The 19,168-nt window shown below is 43.0% G+C and overlaps 2 protein-coding genes across 2 annotated transcripts in view; one reads left to right on the top strand and one right to left on the bottom strand.

Annotated features, from left to right (window-relative positions):
* LOC137631832 (uncharacterized) overlaps positions 1 to 19,168 on the top strand; it is a 278,258-nt gene that overhangs the window by 109,601 nt on the left and 149,489 nt on the right. The window lies entirely within an intron of this gene.
* Positions 1 to 19,168, bottom strand: part of LOC137631638 (ras association domain-containing protein 1 homolog) — a 137,686-nt gene that overhangs the window by 3,078 nt on the left and 115,440 nt on the right. The window contains exons 6-7 of the mRNA XM_068363511.1: positions 17,879 to 17,997; positions 8,366 to 8,541 (exon numbers count right to left, since the gene is read on the bottom strand). Coding sequence (XP_068219612.1) covers positions 8,389 to 8,541; positions 17,879 to 17,997 — 272 coding nt within the window. The 3' untranslated portion in view covers positions 8,366 to 8,388. The remainder of the gene's footprint in view (positions 1 to 8,365; positions 8,542 to 17,878; positions 17,998 to 19,168) is intronic.

Raw genomic sequence — 19,168 nt, 5'->3', positions numbered from 1 at the left:
CCATCTGAGCACGTAACTCCTCCTGTAGTAGACAAGGCAGTTCATCAACCTCTTGCAGAATTGCGCTCCTGTCTACAATGCTATGTCTCGCGGATGAACTAGGCCTAGTTGAGTGGGAGGGAGAGTCTTGTGTGTCAATGCACACTCTCCCACCATGTGCTGGTGAGGCGGGTGGGCGAGCTCCTCCCACTGATGAAGGTCTGCTCCCTTCTCCGACCGCGTTACCTCAGTAGTGCACACACGTACTTAAGTTTGTTCGCCAAGAGAGGCAACTGATCATGATCAGCGTGTTGACGAACACTCGCCTGTTAGGGTTCCTGCGGCTGTCCCTTTGTTTGTGAATGATGCACCATGGTCTAGAGAACTCGAGGCTATAAAAAACCAGTTAGCGAGCCGGTTCCAGCTCCATCATCCTAGGAGCAGGGAAGAATGTCTTCTCCCAAGTTGCTAGGTAGGACTTCAAACTCTCCTAGAGCTGGGCATTTATTGAATCTGCTTCTTAGTCTGTTCGTATGGCAGCGGAAGTATTATGAGATATTAAAAGATGATCCCTCTCCTTTGCCTTTATATTTGAAAATTTTTTGGCTCTAACTCTCAATATCACTCTTGACAAATTGACAGGACAGTCGGTGACTCTCGGCGGCAGAGGCCACAAACTTGGAACAGATTGCAAAGAATTCATTGTAAGCCTCTTCCTGGATCAACTACTGGTCTGGTTTGTTAGGCTTTCTCATCCCCGATGAGGATTTGGCCAATTCAGAAAAGCGGAAAGCAATAAACACCCTCTTGCTTTCCGGAGTGAGGGCCATTGAGTTCCTTGCCCATAATCTGGCCAACCAGTGGACGAACTGGATTTAGAGAAGGCATGACTCTGTTATCTCATTATCCCCAAGGCAATTGCTGAAGAGAGAGGCACTCAAGTTACACAACTCGTTGGTGGAGCACTGGAGGAAGACGAGTCATGACTCCCTCATCCATAGGGCAGTGACATCTTACCCTTACTCTTCGGCACCGAGATTGTCCCCCACCAACTGACATCGGCACCGAGATTGTCCCCCACCAACTGACAAGTAAGTCCTGAAGTAGCCCTTTCATGGCAAGGTTCTTGGGGATAGAGGTGGAAGACATGGTCGTTCTCACTATGGGCCCATTCATCCTGGCAATCCACTGGTGGGAGGATGCCTGAAGCACAGGTTGCAGAGATGGGAGTTCCATGGGGCCAAACCTTGGACGGTCTCCAATCTCTGTGCAGGGTACCACGTTCCATTCGTTCTCTCTCCCCTTCGTTGACTCATCCAGTGATGTCTTGCTTCTAAGTGAAGGGATCAGCGAAACATCTTACCCTTCAGGCGTTAGTCCAACTGGAGAAAGATTCTCTCCAAGAGCTCCTAGGCGTCTGGAGACCGATCATCGACCTCTCTGCCCTGAACGGGTTTGGTCTGCAAACCCAGTTCAAAATGGAGACACCCAATATGTTAAGACAGGCTGTCAGACCTATCAATTTCATGATAACACTGGATCTCAAAGATGCATACTTCTAGATCCCAATCCATCCATTGTCAAACAAGTACCTAAAATTCATCCTTCACCAGAAAATATACCAGTTCAAGGTGCTGTGCTTCGACCTGTCTACAACATCCCAAGTGTTGAATCTAGTTTCAACCTGGAGACATGACACCAACGGCATTTGTCTATTAAGCTATCTAGACGACTGGCTGATTCTATGATTCTAACAGCACTGGTGGAGACCCATCTCCACCAAGACAGGCTCCTCACATTTTGTCACAATCTGGGAATCGTAATAAATCATGAGAAGTCTTCTCTGCAACCATCTTAAAACCTGGTATATCTCTGGATGCAAATAAACACCCAATTAGACAAAGTTTTTCCATCCCAAGACAGAATAGAGACTAATGGAAGTGGCAAGTCCCTTCCTGAAGTGAAGCAAGTCTTGCTACAAGCACACCTATGGCTATGCTTGTTAGGGCACCTAACCTCCCTGGAATGTCTGGTATACAACGACTGATTACGTATTCGTTCTTTCCATTGGCAACTGAAAAATATTGATCTCAGCACAGGAATCCTCCAGACTTTTAAGTTTTGATAGCCTCAGAGCAAAAGAGAGACCTGGGTTGGTGGGTAGACGATACTAACCTCCTAGGGGAGTAGATCTTCTCTCTCTTCCCCAAGATTTGAGGCTCTTCACGGATTCATCAAGAACAGTGGGGAGCCTCATAAAACTCCTAGAAATGAGGGCAGCATTCCTGGTTCTTAAGCACTTCCAAGAAGACACTAAGTAATGTTGATGAGTGACATCATGACGGTAGTGGCTTATCTAAATAAACGAGATACTTTTTCACATCAGCTATGTCATCTGGCTGTGGAAAGACTGGGATGGATGGGAGACAACTCGATCACCCAGTCAGCCTGTTTCATTCCGAGCAAGAAAACCATCCTTGCCAAAAATCTGAGCAAGAAGACCTGTATAGTTGGATTCAATTGGTCTTTGCTTCCTCGGATAGCCAACAGTCTTAATTTTGTGGGGTTTGCCAATGATAGACGTACCTGAAACAGAAGCTTCTGGCTTACCGATTGCCAGTACTGTACCGTATCCCCAGGCAGCTCTCCAAGATGCCTTTCAATATCCGTGGGACAACCTCGACGTCTACGCGTTCCCCCCTTCTGTCTGATAAGGAGACTTATTAAAAAGGCAAGGGTATTGCAGGACCTCTCATTCCCTGATAGCTGTGCAGAATGGTACTCGGACCTTCTACTTATGCTCACAAAGGTACCAAGACAGCTTTCCCAGTCTCTTCAAACAACCTCACATAGAGACCATACCACAAAGCAGTCGCTTCCCTACGATTTAATGCCTGGGGGTTATCCAGCATCTTGTGTAAAGAGCCTTTTCTCAAGCACTGGTGAAAAGGAGAACTGGGTATCTCTGTAAGTGGTCTATCTCCATTAATCAGTCAAAGTGGGCTGCCTTCAGTGATTGATGTTGCGGAAGGAATCTTGCTTCTCTTGATGCCACTATTCCAATGATAGTGGCATTCTTATTGTACTACAGGGAGGGAAAACTGCTTGGTCTCAGTGGTGAAAGGCTACCGCATGGACTTGAGCCTTGTCTTTAGGCTGAATGGAATTAACATTTCCTCCTCAACGGAATTGTCTCTCATACAAAGTTTTGAACTTACCTGCCCCCAATCGGGAGTAGACCACCTCCTTGGAATGTAGTTCATGTACTACACTCCCTTATGAATCGCTATGTCAGTCCTCAGTTTGTGACTTGACTCTCAAGACTGGTTTCCTCCTCTCCTTGGCATGATCTTTCCTACCACATTGCCCAATCAAGGGGATGGGGACAAGTAATGCTCAAGCTCAACTTCGTCACTGAGTTCATTGCTAAGACTCGAAATTCAGATGTAGTGGGCCCTAGGTTTGGGCCCTTCCTGATATCGAGTCTCAGTCATATAACCAATGATCATGATCAACTGTTACCGTGTCCTGTGAGAGTGATAAGGTGCTATCTCAAATGAACTCCTGGAGCTTGCCAGCATGTCAACCAACTATTTGTCAGCACAGTCTGGGTCAAAAGAAGTCACTGAAAATATGATCTCAACTTGGATTCACCTGGTCATTGAACGAGCATTGAATCTTGACTCTCCCCCAAGAGAGCGGAGACTCAGTGCTTGCAATGATAGGGGAGTTGGTACATCCCTGGTATATAAAAAGGAACTTCTCTGTGGGGCAAATCCTATAAGCAGGTGTCTGATCACGTAAAAACACCTTCACAGCCTACTAAGTGCAAGATGTAACCCACAGGAGCCTGAATACATTCTCCATAGGTCCTGTGGTAGCAGCACTACAGGTGGTGTAAGCTACTTTAGCTCCCTTACAGGACAAGTAGCAGTCGGTCGAGGGCCGACGTTACCTGGTGTTATTCTGGGATGAATGGACAGAGAGACTGGCCTTTTCTTCCTTAATCTTTCCCTCTCTTGGGGAACAGCAGCTGGAGAACTGCAAGTAGCCCTACCTCTGACTGCAGGTAATACTCATATCACTTGTGTAGCCTGAAATATGTTATTTATTTTATGTCCCCGTCCTCCATACGAGGGGGAGTTGGGCAATGTCTAGGTTAAGTAAAAGTAGTGCCATTCACTCCAATATCCTTACCTGGTCAGGTCACATTTGCTTAAGTTTCCACACATTTTATACCAAGAGTTAGCGAGGGTACCCCTCTTATGTTCATATGAGCTCAGGGTCGCACCCCAGATAGAGTTCCCAGCTAGTTGGGTTTTTGGACTTCCACCCACCTAAGGGTGGGTCTCCTTAGTAAAGAGTGAAAATATTTATGAATCTAAGGAGGGTTGTGAAATGTTTTGTTTGGTGTGTGCTGTTGTATGGCTGTGTAACTGGGACCTTGAGGAAAGCAAACAAGGAAAGGTTACAGGCTGCAGCAATGTGGTTTTGGACAATGTGGTTTTGGAGAAGAATGCTAAAAATATCAAGGACTGAGAAGAAAACTAATGAGGTATTGGAGAGGGTGCAAGTTGAAAGAGAGCTTTCAGCTTCAGCGAGAGGTAGGTAAATGCGGTGTGTGGGTCACATAGTGAGAAGACATAAATTAGATCATCTCTCTCTCACTGGTAAAATCAATGGAAGGAGGCTGAAAGGAAGAACTAGACAAAAATGGATGGATTGGTGAAAATAACTGGAGAAAGAATATCTGCAATTGGGTTGCTTCAGAGAGCCGGAAATAGAGAAGAATGGCGAGCAATGATTGCCGACATCCTTGGGGATACGGCACCTGGATGATGTTTTTATATTGAACAGGCTGATATAAGTCTCTTCACAATTTATATAGTGGAACCTCTACATACGATTGTCCCAACATACGAAGTAAAATTTGACCTTTTTCTGTATCAACATACGAAGTGTTGCTCCAACATACAACGTAAACAATACGCTTACCCGTGGAATTTTCTCGAAAGCGTGCAGCGTAGTTTGTTGTTGACGCCACTAGACGGCAGCACATCGGAAGGACGCCAATCGAGCGTCACCTTGCTCAGTCCTCTCATCGCGTGCGCATCGTGTGGTTGTCCTCTATTCGCTCAGTTTTGACAATTTTTTATCTTGCCTTTTTACGTGTTGTTTTCTGTGTTCCGTAATCATGGGTCCTAAAAAGCTTAGTTTCGGTTCAGGAAGTAGTAGCAGTGGTGAGAAAAAGAGGAAGTCTATGCTTTCATTAGAATTAAAGCAGGAAATCATAGAAAAGCATGAGCGAGGTGTACGTGTTAGCGATCTGGCTAAACAATATGGCCGGAATATGTCAACGATCTCGACGATCATAAAACAGAAGTCAGCCATTAAATCTGAAACCTTCGAAGGGGATCACGATTATTTCTAAACGTCGTAGCCCTACCCTTGAAGAGATAGAACGACTTTTGTTAATATGGATCAAAGACAAGGTGATTGTTGGCGATACGATCACGGAAACGATCATTTGTGAGAAGGCCAGCGCTATCTACAGTGACTTGAAGGCGGCGCACTCTCGGGGTGACGCGGGGGAGAGTTCAGCCAATCCTACGACGAAGGAATTCAAGGCGTCTCGAGGTTGGTTCGAGAAATTTAGGAAACGGACCGGGATTCATTCAGTTGTTCGTCATGGAGAAGCTTTGAGTTCGGACACTAAGGCTGCTAAAGACTTTGTTAAAAAGTTCAAAAGCATCGTGGCGGAGGAAGGTTACGTAGAGCAGCAGGTTTTCAACTGTGATGAAACCGGTCTGTTTTGAAAAAAGATGCCTAGTCGAACGTACATTGCCGCTGAAGAGAAGAAAATGCCTGGACATAAGCCAATGAAGGATCGGTTGACTCTTGCGCTTTGTGCCAACGCCAGCGGGGACTGCAAAATTAAGCCTCTGTTAGTTTACCATTCCGAAAACCCTAGGGCATTTAAAGCACATAGAATTAATAAAGACCTGCTACATGTTCTATGGCATTCTAATTCTAAGGCTTGGGTTACTAGGCATATCTTTGTGGAATTGGTAAACGTAGTTTTCGGCCCTGCTGTCAAGAAGTATCTTCAGGAAAGGAATTTGCCTTTGAAGTGCTTGCTTTGTTTGGACAATGCACCCGCTCACCCCCCCGGACTCGAAGATGATATCATCGACGAATACAAATTCATCAAGGTGTTGTATCTACCACCGAATACCACCCCTATCCTCCAGCCCATGGTCCAGCAAGTCATCTCTAATTTTAAGAAGCTGTACACCAAGCACTTATTTAAGCAGTGCTTTAATGTCACGCAAAGCACCAACTTAACTTTGCGTGAATTTTGGAGGAGCCACTTCAATATCGTGCACTGCTTAAAGATCATTGATCAGGCTTGGGAGGGAGTAACTCGTTGGACCCTGAATTCTGCTTGGAAGAAGCTTTGGCCTGATGCTGTTGCTCCCAGAGATTTCGAAGGTTTTGGCCTCGAGAATGAACCTGTGCTTGCCACCGAGGAAAACGTCGAAGAGATTGTATCCCTTGGCAAGTCCATGGGTCTGGAGGTGGATGAAGATGACATCACCGAACTCGTCGATGACCATCACGAAGAGCTCACCACCGAGGAACTCAAGGAGCTGCAAGCCATGCAGCATGATGAGTTCCAAGCGCAGTTGAGTGAGTCGGAGGAGATCGAGGAGGTAGGCGAAATCTTAGGTACGGCGGAAATAAAACAGATGTTGGCATATCATCAACGCGTTGTTGATTTCATCGACAAGCATCACCCACAGAAACTTCAGGTTTGCCGCGTTGTTGCGCAGTTCGATGATGTTTGCTTAACGCATTTTAGAAAAATCCTTAAAAGCCGTACAAAGGAACTTTCACTCGACAGTTTCTTTAAAAAATCTCTACTAAAACGGTCTAGTGATCATGATGAAAAGAAAGAAAGTGAAGCAAAGAAAAGGAAGACCAAATTGAGTGAAAGTGATGAAAATTAAAAATAAGAAAAGAAAAATGTAAAAAAAAATATAAAATCATAAAAATGAAAAAAAAAAAAATAAGCTAAGTTAAGTTAAAGTTCACGTAGTAGTGTAAGTTATCGTACACGTTATCGTACAAAGTCACCGTCCCTACCTCCTCGCTGATCTTCCGTCTCCTGCGTAGAAGTCCCTACACCTGCGCTGGCCTGTCGCTAAGGTAAAGTGTTACATTACAACCCGTTTTTTATTTATTATTTCATTATTGTTATTCTTTTTTTTGGTTTGTAATATGTATTTATTATACAGGCATTATATTAATGTATTGTGTAATTATGTGCAGACATTTATTAAGGATTTATTATGGGTTTTTAGGCTGAGGAACGAATTAAATCAATTACCATGTATTCTTATGGGAATATTTACTCCAACATATGATCGTTTTAACATATGTAGTAGTTTCTGGAACGAATTAAGATCATATGTAGAGGTATCACTGTATGACAAATTATTTTAACATTGTTATTGATCTTAAGATATTTCATATATTTTATTTCTTATTCTTCATTTAGTTTATTTATTTCCTTTCCTTGTTAGGCTATTTGGAGCCCTTGTGCTTATAGCATTCTTCTTTTCCAACCAGGGTTGTAGCTTTGCTGCTAATAATAATAATAATAATAATAATAATAATAATAATAATAATAATAATAATAATAAAAATACAGCCTGTAATAGACTAATAGTGTATCAATCATTGTCTGGGTGCTCTAAATTGGCCATAGTGCTATGGTAAACCTGCAGGGGAGAAAACTACCCCACCACCATTATTGCTCAGTTCTTCACTGCATCCTGCAAAACTCCCACTGCATCAAATTTCCAGGCCATTCGGGATGCAGAGTGCAGGGCTTACTAGTTGTGATACTCTAAATAAGAATTTTCTTCACCATAGGACTGAAAGGACTAAGCAGATGGTTTATAGTTTCCTGGAATTCATTTAAATTCTATCTGCCAGCATTGCAAAGACTTTTTGGGCATAAGTGAGGATATTTGTTGAATTAAATTGTTGGTGTAAGAATACTTGTAATAAAAAATAAAAGGAAAACTAATGCAGTTGAATTTAATGAGCATGTTATTTATTTGGCCTCAAAGATATAGGAATTGGAGTACCTTTATATGGTACTTGTCTTTCTCCCATTTCACTTTAGAATTAGATACTCAAGATTACATGCTAAATCAATGGTAACATAAAAAGAGAAGCTACCTGTAATAATACCCACCTTTGAATTCAAATCCCAAATGATCGCTAATCGAAATAAAATTCCTGTTTTTAATAAGGTTAATTATGTATTAAAATCAAGAGTTCACTTTAAATGACAATACTGAAAACAGATACTAACCAATTACAAGTAGATTTCATTGTCTACTCTGCTGAGGGGAAATTCTGGATTAACATATTGCCTATTCGTCTGCGGAGTAGAGCATACTTGTCTTTAATTTGACAACGATACTCCTCCTCCTCACGATCCAAAATGCGCAAAAAGTTGCTCAACTCTGGCAAACTGAAAGCTTCCCACTGAAATAAACACATGAAAATTAAGACAATTCAAAATGATTCTCTTATAACAATTTCAGCAAATTATAAATTAGGTATAAAGTGTAATGCAAGTACAGTATGATGGTCAAGTCAGTTAATTATAAAAACTACAGAGAATATAGGTAAGACAGTAAACTCTATTTTACCCAATACATATATTTACGTAATCAGTAAAACCAATGAAAACACAGTACTATAAGCACTACATAACACTAAAGTTTCAAGAACAATAACAAAAAGTAAAACCATTCCGTACTGTACTGAGTAGAAAAAAAAATATTGAGTTGGATTGGTCATCATGATATAGGAATTGTTTGTTGATTATACTTCACATTACCACATGCAATTTATTGGCAAATATAAAAGCAGACATATTCAATGCAAGAAAATCACAAACACGGACAAAAGAGAAGGAATAATGCATAAATACAGTTAACCATTACGGTAACTCTTAGACAAGTCTAGTCTTGCTTCCAAATCTTGCCTAAACTTTGCAAACAATTTCTGGTTCAATAAGATCTAGTCAAACCTCCAATCCAGCCTATAAAGTCACACTTTGCCATACTGTAAGACCAATAAAATACTGTACTAAAAGGGAAGTAGGTTTTCTAGTGTCAAGAGCTTTTAAACTCCTTTTCATCTATGTATGACAATTAAATAGCTCCAATGAATAAATGAGAACAATAGAGGTACTTTCCCTATGACTGGGTAATCCATGTAATTTTTAACACTGGTCTAAAGAATCTTCTTTCAAAAGCACCTGAAGTGAAAAACAACATAGTAAAAGATGCTTTTGTATGAAGGCCCTTTAGTAAAAGGTCAACCAATTTACTGGTTCATAAAATCATTACCTAAAAGTATGTATCAAGTGATATAAAGTGTATATATGAATAAAACCATACAACCAATACCACACAGATAGTATTGAAAATTATTAATTCTAAAAGCTCAATAATGCTTTAAAGATATAGCAAGATCCTTTCAAACACACCTATTGCAATACTGATAATAAAGAGGTCCCCAAATTTCTTTTACCCTGACATCATACTACTGTACTTCAAATGTTGAACCCATTAAAGAAAAAGAATAGAATCTGCAACTTTTTTCCGACTTCACTGGTAGAGAGACATTTGATTTATCATTCACTATATTGTAATGATAGAGAAATAACTTGTGGGTGACATAGGCAAGAACAATTTAATGGAAATTTTCTTATTACCCATTTTCAGTTTCAAGTTTAATGAAAAAATTGTATTAATAAAAATAAAACAAAAAGTGTTGCAGATTATCAATAAAGATTCACTGAAAATTATCTGGAGAGTAAAAAATAAACTTTAAAGTCCTTACATATTTGAATGTTTCTGTTATGCATTCAAAAAGGGGAAAAACCATTATGGTTTTTTTTCTGCCGCTCTTCAAGAAACTTATTTTACAAGTTTAGCATGAGACAGATTCTGTAAGACATGAAAAGCCTCTCTGAAATGGAGGACTTACTGCTCTGAAATTACTGAAGACTTCTCTGAGAATTAAAATGCATTGTGGGCCAACAACTGATTTTTAGTCTAATATTACCAACTGACATCTATTGTACTTGGATCAGTCTGAATTATATGTACCAATAGGTGCTTTGGAAAAGGACATAGTCAGATGACACCAACTCCTTTTTTTCCAATATTTAACTTAGACGGTGATTATAATAGCTGCAACTCTGTTGCTCGACAGAAAACTCTAAGGTAAAATTCGCCAGCGATCGCTACACAGGTTGCGGGTGTACCCAACAGCGCCATCTGTCGTCCAGATACCCAGTACTCAATGTAAACAAAGAACTCAATTTTCTCTCTGTCGTGCTACCGACAAGACGTGCTTATTCGCTGTTGCTAAACTGGATTTGTTTTCACAACTAATTGGTGAGGTACACTATTCTAGTTTTGAGCTTTCGCTGTGCAGGCTTTCTCTTCGCAATTCCTTGAACTCTTTTTGATTACGGATTCTTTGTTGATGACTTTTTGATAGTTTTTGAATTCCCCTATTGACCAATTCAAAATGGCTGACCCTTCACAAGTCCCAAAATTTAGGAAGTGCAATGCTAGGGACTGTTCAAGGCGTCTTCCGAAGGCCTCTATCGACCCTCACACTGTTTGTTCCAATTGTCGGGATAAAACCTGTCAATTGGAAGATCGATGTGAGGAGTGCGTTGGGCTTTCGGAATTCGATTTTATCGAATTCCAAAAATATACACGTAGGCTAGAGAGAGATAGAGTTAGGAGAAGTTCCTCTCGTTCTATTGACATTTCCTCTCCTCATGCCCCACAACCTATTCCTTCCCCTGTAGTGGTTGCTCCTAATCCCCCTTCTGGCACTCAGGAACCTTCGATGGCTGATATGATGCGTGCCATCCAAGCTCTGGGTGAGAGAGTTGAGTCCCTGGCTAGTGACCGTAATCAGCTCATGGCGGATGTGAAGGAGCTGAAGCGTAAAAGTGCAGTGGGAAGTGTTAAAGTGAGTGATAGTGTTGTGGATAGTGTTGCGCTTGAGGGTTCGTCTGTTCGTGCCTGTCGTCCTCCTAGTCCGGGACCTCTTGCAAGCTCCCAAGTCCAGGGGAGAAGCAATGTCGTACGACAAATGGGTTCGAGAGGCTTTAATCAACGAACAGACGTTCCCTCCGTGGTATCGGGCGTATCTACCCAAGATCGCCCCTGCCTTACAAAGACGACAGAGCCCATTTATACCTCGTCTTCGGAAGGGGTTTCTCGCAAGAAACCATGGACCAAGGTCTCACGACCGTTAAAGCGCAAGTCGGTCCCTTCCGCGCAAGTCCAACGGCCCAGCTGTAGCCACTGGGTCAGTTCGGACTCGCTGCAGTCATCCGATGACTGCTCACCTCCTAAGAGAGGCAAAGCGGTACCGCTTCAGACAGTTACACCGTCTGTCGCCGCACCTGCTCCTGTAGACCCTAAGTGGTCCTTACTGCAAGACATGCAGTCGCAACTAACGTCGCTTATGCAGGACTTTCGTGCGGAGAAGGTTGCTGCCGCACCAGTAGCTAGTGCAGCTCCTTGCCTACAACCACCCACACGTTCGGTTGTGCGTCCTGGGGACGCTGAGGTAACCTTCTCACGCACTCCAGTTGAGAGAGTTCCGCCACCCATGCGTTCCAGTGTGATCTGCCAGCCGCATGTTGACGTTCAGCGACGCACGGAGGTATCCGTTGACGTCCGTGAGGTTCAACAACCGTCAGAGTTGTTTTGTTTTGACGCGGTGCGTCAACCTCCGCAACCCAGTGTGGTTGCCACTGCGCACCCACATCAGTCTAGACAGTCTGGAGTAGCCGCTGTGCGTCCCCGCGCTGCTATGGTTGTTGCCAGCTCACAGACTGGGCAACAGTTCCATGACATTGCGTCCGGCTCAGTCACGCATGCACCCGTGCGACCGGACTCAGCTATCCAGCCGTTTACCACTCCGTTGCCGCTTCCTCATCAATACTCGGATGAGGGACTTTCTGATGATGATGGTGCTGCACACGTAGATGAACCGCATTCAGAACTGGACGAGCCTAAGTCTACGCAACCCTCTTTGGACTTTAGGAAAGTTTTGGCCCTGTTCAAGGAGATGTTTCCGGACCAGTTTGTGTCTGTGGCTCCGCGCTCTCCTCCGTCAGAATTTGTGTTAGGCATGCCGTCAACCACCCCTGCCTTTACTAGACTCGGCCTCGCACGCTCGTCCAAGAGAGCTTTGCGGGTGATAGGAGAATGGCTGCAGTCCAAAAAGAGTTTAGGGAAGACAGCTTTTACGTTTCCCCCTGCTAGACTCTCTTCTAGATCGAGCATCTGGTATGCCACGGGAGAAGTTCTCGGCTTGGGAGTTCCTGCCTCTGCCCAGGGCGACTTCTCAAGTCTTGTAGACTCTCCCCGCCGCCTAGCCATGAGACGCTCTAAAATATGTTGGTCATCTTCGGACCTGGACCACCTTTTGAAAGGTATCTATAGAGCCTTCGAGGTTTTTAACTTCCTAGACTGGTGTCTAGGAGCTCTTAGTAGAAAGATCTCTCCGATGGAGAAGGAGACTTCCTTGCTCATTATGTCCTGCATGGACAAGGCCGTACGTGATGGGTCGAATGAGCTTGCTGCATCTTTCGTGTCCGGAGTCCTTAAGAAGCGTGAAAACCTATGCTCATTCCTTTCAGCTGGAGTTACACCATGCCAGAGATCCGAACTTCTGTTTGCTCCTCTTTCCAAGTGCCTTTTTCCAGAGGACCTGATTAAGGAGATTGCCGCTTCTTTGATACAGAAGGATACTCACGATCTTGTTGCATCCTCTGCTCGCAAAGCCACCCCTTTGCCTACCTTGTCAGCTAGACCAAGGATGGACACTCCAGCGTCCCGTTTTATTCCGCCCTTTCGTGGCAGAGCCTCCAGCAGAGGAGGTGCTCGTGCCGAAGGGAGACGTGGAAAGAAGAAAGGAACCAAGTCCTTTAAGGGCAGAGTCTGACTGCCAGCTTCTTCAGACAGCAGTGGGAGCCAGACTCAAGAACTTCTGGCAGACCTGGGAAAAGAGAGGCGCAGATGCACAATCTGTGAAGTTGCTCAGAGAGGGGTACAAGATCCCGTTTGTACGAAAACCCCCTCTAGCAACGTCTCCCATCGATCTCTCCCCCAGGTACAGAGAGGAAGACAAGAGACGAGCATTGAAACAGGAAGTGTCTCTCTTACTAGAGAAGGGAGCGGTAGTCAAAGTCCTGGACCATCAAACCCCGGGATTCTACAACCGTCTCTTCTTGGTGTCTAAGACAGGAGGGTGGAGGCCGGTGCTAGACGTCAGTGCGCTGAATGTCTTTGTCACAAAGCAGACGTTCTCCATGGAGACCACAAAGTCGGTTCTAGCAGCGGTCAGAAGGGAAGACTGGATGGTCTCGTTAGACCTAAGGGACGCCTACTTCCACGTCCCCATCCACCCGGACTCCCAACCTTTTCTAAGATTCGTTTTCGAAAAGGTTGTCTACCAGTTTCAAGCCCTGTGCTTTGGCCTAAGCACAGCTTCTCTTGTGTTTACGAGGCTGATGAGGAATGTAGCCAAATTCCTTCATTTAGCGGACATCCAAGCCTCCCTCTATTTGGACGACTGGCTTCTCAGAGCTTCTTCCAGTCGTCGCTGTCTGAAGGATCTAAAGTGGACTCTAGATCTGACCAAGGAATTGGGTCTCCTTGTCAATATGGAAAAGTCACAAGTGGTCCCATCCCAAGCTATTGTATATTTAGGGATGGAGATTCACAGTCTAGCTTTTCGGGCTTTTCCGTCGGCCCCCAGAACAAGCCAAGCCCAGTTATGCATCCAGAGCATGCTGAAGAAGGAACGATGTTCAGTCAGGAAGTGGATGAGTCTGATAGGGACGCTATCATCCCTGGAACAGTTCGTGTCATTAGGAAGACTACACCTCCGTCCTCTTCAATATCACCTAGCATTTCACTGGAAAAAGGACAAGACGCTAGAAGCGGTCTCGATCCCCATTTCCGAGAAGATGAAGTCTTGCCTGACATGGTGGAAGGACAATATCAGCCTCAGAGAGGGTCTGTCCCTGGCTGTTCAGACTCCCAACCACGTTCTCTTCTCGGACGCATCGGACGTAGGCTGGGGCGCGACATTAGACGGTCGGGAATGCTCGGGAATATGGAACTCGAGTCAAAGGACAATGCATATCAACTGCAAGGAGCTACTGGCAGTACATCTGGCCTTGAAAAGCTTCAAGTCCCTCCTTCAAGGCAAAGTGGTGGAGGTGAACTCGGACAACACCGCGGCTTTGGCGTACATCTCCAAGCAAGGAGGGACCCACTCTCTGACGTTGTACGAGATCGCAAGGGACCTCCTCACCTGGTCAAAAGGTCTAAACATATCACTAGTAACGAGGTTCATCCAAGGCAACTTGAATGTCATGGCAGATTGTCTCAGTCGGAAGGGACAAATAATTCCAACAGAATGGACCCTCCACAAGGATGTATGCAAGAGACTTTGGGCCACCTGGGGCCAGCCAACCATAGATCTCTTCACAACCTCGATGACCAAGAGGCTCCCGATATATTGCTCACCAATCCCGGACCCAGCAGCAGTTCATATAGATGCCTTTCTCCTAGATTGGTCACATCTAGATCTATATGCATTCCCTCCGTTCAAGATTGTCAACAAGGTACTGCAGAAGTTCGCCTCTCACGAAGGGACAAGGTTGACGCTAGTTGCTCCCCTCTGGCCCGCGAGAGAATGGTTCACCGAGGTACTTCGATGGCTAGTAGATGTTCCCAGAACACTTCCCCTAAGGGTGGACCTTCTACATCAGCCACACGTAAAGAAGGTACACCAAGGCCTCCACGCTCTTCGTCTGACTGCCTTCAGACTATCGAAAGACTCTCGAGAGCTAGAGGCTTTTCGAAGGAGGCAGCCAGAGCGATTGCTAGAGCAAGGAGAACATCCACCCTTAGAGTCTACCAATCGAAGTGGGAAATCTTCCGAAACTGGTGCAAGTCAGTATCCGTATCCTCGACCAGTACCTCTGTAACTCAAATAGCTGACTTCCTCTTATATCTGAGGAAAGAACGATCTCTTTCAGCTCCCACTATCAAGGGTTACAGAAGCATGTTGGCATCAGTCTTCCGTCACAGAGGCTTAGATCTTTCCAACAATAAAGATCTACAGGACCTCCTTAAGTCTTTTGAGACCACGAAGGAGCGTCGTTTGGTTACACCTGGTTGGAATTTAGACGTGGTACTAAGATTCCTCATGTCAGACAGGTTTGAGCCGCTACAATCAGCCTCCCTGAAAGATCTCACCTTAAAGACTCTTTTCCTGGTATGCTTAGCCACAGCTAAAAGAGTCAGTGAGATTCATGCCTTCAGCAAGAACATCGGATTCTCATCTGAAACGGCTACATGTTCTCTACAACTTGGTTTTCTAGCCAAAAACGAGCTGCCTTCTCGACCTTGGCCAAAATCGTTCGATATTCCAAGCTTATCGAATATGGTTGGAAAGGAACTAGAAAGAGTCTTATGCCCTGTGAGAGCTCTTAAGTTCTATTTAAAACGAACTAAACCTTTACGAGGCCCGTCTGAAGCTTTATGGTGTTCAGTTAAGAAACCATCTTTGCCTATGTCAAAGAATGCTTTATCCTATTTTATCAGACTTTTAATACGAGAAGCTCATTCCCATCTGAATGAGGAAGACCAAGCTTTGCTGAAGGTAAGGACACACGAAGTTAGAGCTGTCGCAACTTCCGTGGCCTTTAAACAAAATAGATCTCTGCGAAGTATAATGGACGCAACCTATTGGAGAAGCAAGTCAGTGTTCGCGTCTTTTTATCTTAAGGATGTCCAGTCTCTTTACGAGGACTGCTACACTCTGGGACCATTCGTAGCAGAGAGTGCAGTAGTGGGTGAGGGCTCAACCACTACAATTCCCTAATTCCATAACCTTTTTAATCTTTCTCTTGGAATGTTTTTATTGTTGTTTTTGGGTTGTCCGGAAGGCTAAGAAGCCTTTCGCATCCTGGTTGATTTGGCGGGTGGTCAAAGTCATTTCTTGAGAAGCGCCTAGATTAGGGGTTTTGATGAGGTCCTGTTGTATGGGTTGCAACCCTTGATACTTCAGATCCTAGGGGTCGCTCAGCATCCTAAGAGGATCGCGAGGCTCCGTAAGGAAGACGTACTTAAAAAGGCAGAGTAATTGTTCAAGTCGACTTCCTTACCAGGTACCTATTTATTTTGTTTTTGTTATTTTGATAACTTCTAAAATGAAATAAAAATTCTTAGCTCATAATAATGTAAACATATTTTGCTGGTCTCTACCCACCCCCCTGGGTGTGAATCAGCTATTATAATCACCGGCTAAGTTAAATATTGGAAAATGTTATTTTGATAATAAAATAGATTTTTGAATATACTTACCCGGTGATTATAAATTAAAGGACCCTCCCTTCCTCCCCAATAGAGACGCAGTGGACCGAGGAGAAAATTGAGTTCTTTGTTTACATTGAGTACTGGGTATCTGGACGACAGATGGCGCTGTTGGGTACACCCGCAACCTGTGTAGCGATCGCTGGCGAATTTTACCATAGAGTTTTCTGTCGAGCAACAGAGTTGCAGCTATTATAATCACCGGGTAAGTATATTCAAAAATTTATTTTATTATCAAAATAAAATTTTTTTGCTATTTATTGAATGATATTAGGTAATTAAAAAACAATTGCATGCAGTTCATGCTATAACTACCCTACTTACTTCAAGCACTTTTCTTTACCTGACAACAAGAAAATAACATCTGGAGTGATAATCTACCTTAAACTAAATTCTATTGCAGATTTTCATCATATTATTTACAAATACTCTTTCTTTTTACCTCCCAGAAGCCTAGAACTTTCCACATTACCTCTCACTTACTAATATATTTTAATTGTCACTGGTGATTGCCTTTCTTAGTCTACTTTATCCCCTAAAAAGGCATTACCTTCTCTGCTTCACTTTTTCCTTGAAAAGATCGTAAGCTTGCAGAATATTTCATATCCAATGCTCAAAGAGATACTGAATCTTTAAATCAGTTATCAATTAGATTGGGGTAGAGAGTAATTTCTAACCTGATGACACACAAAACTTATCCAACAAGTCACATCTACTACTATTGCCTTTTTGCCTAAGTAACAATATTAATGTGCAAGTCAGTGATTCATTTGTTATGATTATATACCCCTGTATAGTATTAGCTGATGACATACTCTCATAAAAAAAAAACTGGTGTCTGTTTAATCTAAGCAACAATTTGGTTACATAAGTCGGTGGTTGCTTAATATGCTCATCTAGAAATTTGTTACTTTAAAACAAAGTTTATGTTCTGTAATTACAAATGTTTTTCTTATGCTGAGGTCCCTACGCCCCTCTCCTTATGTATATGAAGTTCATACTATTTCATGGATAGAGGCTTCATTCTAAAACTATGGAAGATGGTTACAAAATGCACAGTTACCAATTCAATGATGCAGGTCCCTGTTACCAACTAGCGAATGAAATTTTCTTGTTTCCTTGATAAATGTGGACTTTAGGTCATTACTGTATGAGTCAGATACTTGTCTGTATAAAACAAAATATGCTTTTAAAAACTCCCCCTTTTTATTTCTTAATGTGTAATAAAAAGTATTTGAAATTATGAACAATTAAAATAAAATCACAAACCTAAGTTAGGGTTGTAAATGAAATCTAGTCATTTTTGGTAAAGTTACTAGTCTTAATGATAATCTCTCTCATTCACACAGAGTCAAATTGATGTAAAACTCAAAATACTATACCTGAATATCAGCAGTGTCATTCTCTTGGAGAACTAATCTTTTGTTAGTCAGTCCTTGTGCACTCCAGTTAATTGCCAGTACAAGTGGACACTCTGAATCCCCAAGTCTTCTTAGTTTAGCTTTACAGAGACCAAAAAGAAAAAAGTTTATGTAAATTGATATTCAATAGAAAAATCAGTTGTGTAGTTTGCAAAATAGAAAGCCTTTTCTAAATGTTACAGTACTAGACATTTTGGAAGAAGATATAACAATGACAAAAACTCAATAAAAATGTTATTTTTATTACTAAAATAAATTTTTGAATATACTTACCCGATGATCATGTAGCTGTCAACTCCGTTGCCCGACAGAAATCTACGGTCGGGATACGCCAGCGATCGCTTATACAGGTGGGGGTGTACTCACCAGCGCCATCTGTGGTCAAGTACTCCAGTACTTCTTGTCAACAAGACCTCAATTTTCTCCTCGGTCCACTGGTTCTCTATGGGGAGGAAGGGCGGGTCATTTAAATCATGATCATCGGGTAAGTATATTCAAAAATTTATTTTAGTAATAAAAATAACATTTTTCAATATTAATCTTACCCGATGATCATGTAGCTGATTCACACCCAGGGTGGTGGGTGGAGACCAGTATACATGTTAACAAAGAAGCTAAGTATCCCGTATTTCATTTTTATTAGTTATTCAAAATAACAATAAAAAACAAATAAGTACCTGGTAAGGAAGTCGACTTGAACCATTACTCTGCCTTTAATAAGTACGTCTTCCTTACTGAGCGTAGCGGTCCTCTTAGGATGCTGAACGACTCTTAGGTGGCTAAAGTATAAAGGGCTGCAACCCATACTAAAGGACCTCATCATAACCTCTAACCTAGGCGCTTCTCAAGAAAGAATTGACCACCCGCCAAATCAACCAGGATGCGGAAGGCTTCTTAGCCGACCGTACAACCCAAAAACAACAATAAAAGCAATCAAGAGAAAGGTTAAAAAAGGTTATGGGATTATGGGAATGTAGTGGCTGAGCCCTCACCTACTACTGCACTCGCTGCTACGAATGGTCCCAGGGTGTAGCAGTTCTCGTAAAGAGACTGGACATCTTTGAGATAGAATGATGCGAACACTGACTTGCTTCTCCAATAGGTTGCATCCATAACACTCTGCAGAGAACGGTTCTGTTTGAAGGCCACTGAAGTAGCCACAGCTCTCACTTCATGTGTCCTTACCTTCAGCAAAGCAAGGTCTTCTTCCTTCATATGAGAATGAGCTTCTCTAATCAGAAGCCTGATGTA

The sequence above is a fragment of the Palaemon carinicauda genome, chromosome 40 (genome assembly GCF_036898095.1).
Source record: "Palaemon carinicauda isolate YSFRI2023 chromosome 40, ASM3689809v2, whole genome shotgun sequence".
Classification (NCBI taxonomy): Eukaryota; Metazoa; Arthropoda; class Malacostraca; order Decapoda; family Palaemonidae; genus Palaemon; species Palaemon carinicauda.
This window is presented reverse-complemented; position numbering and strand designations above follow the sequence as displayed.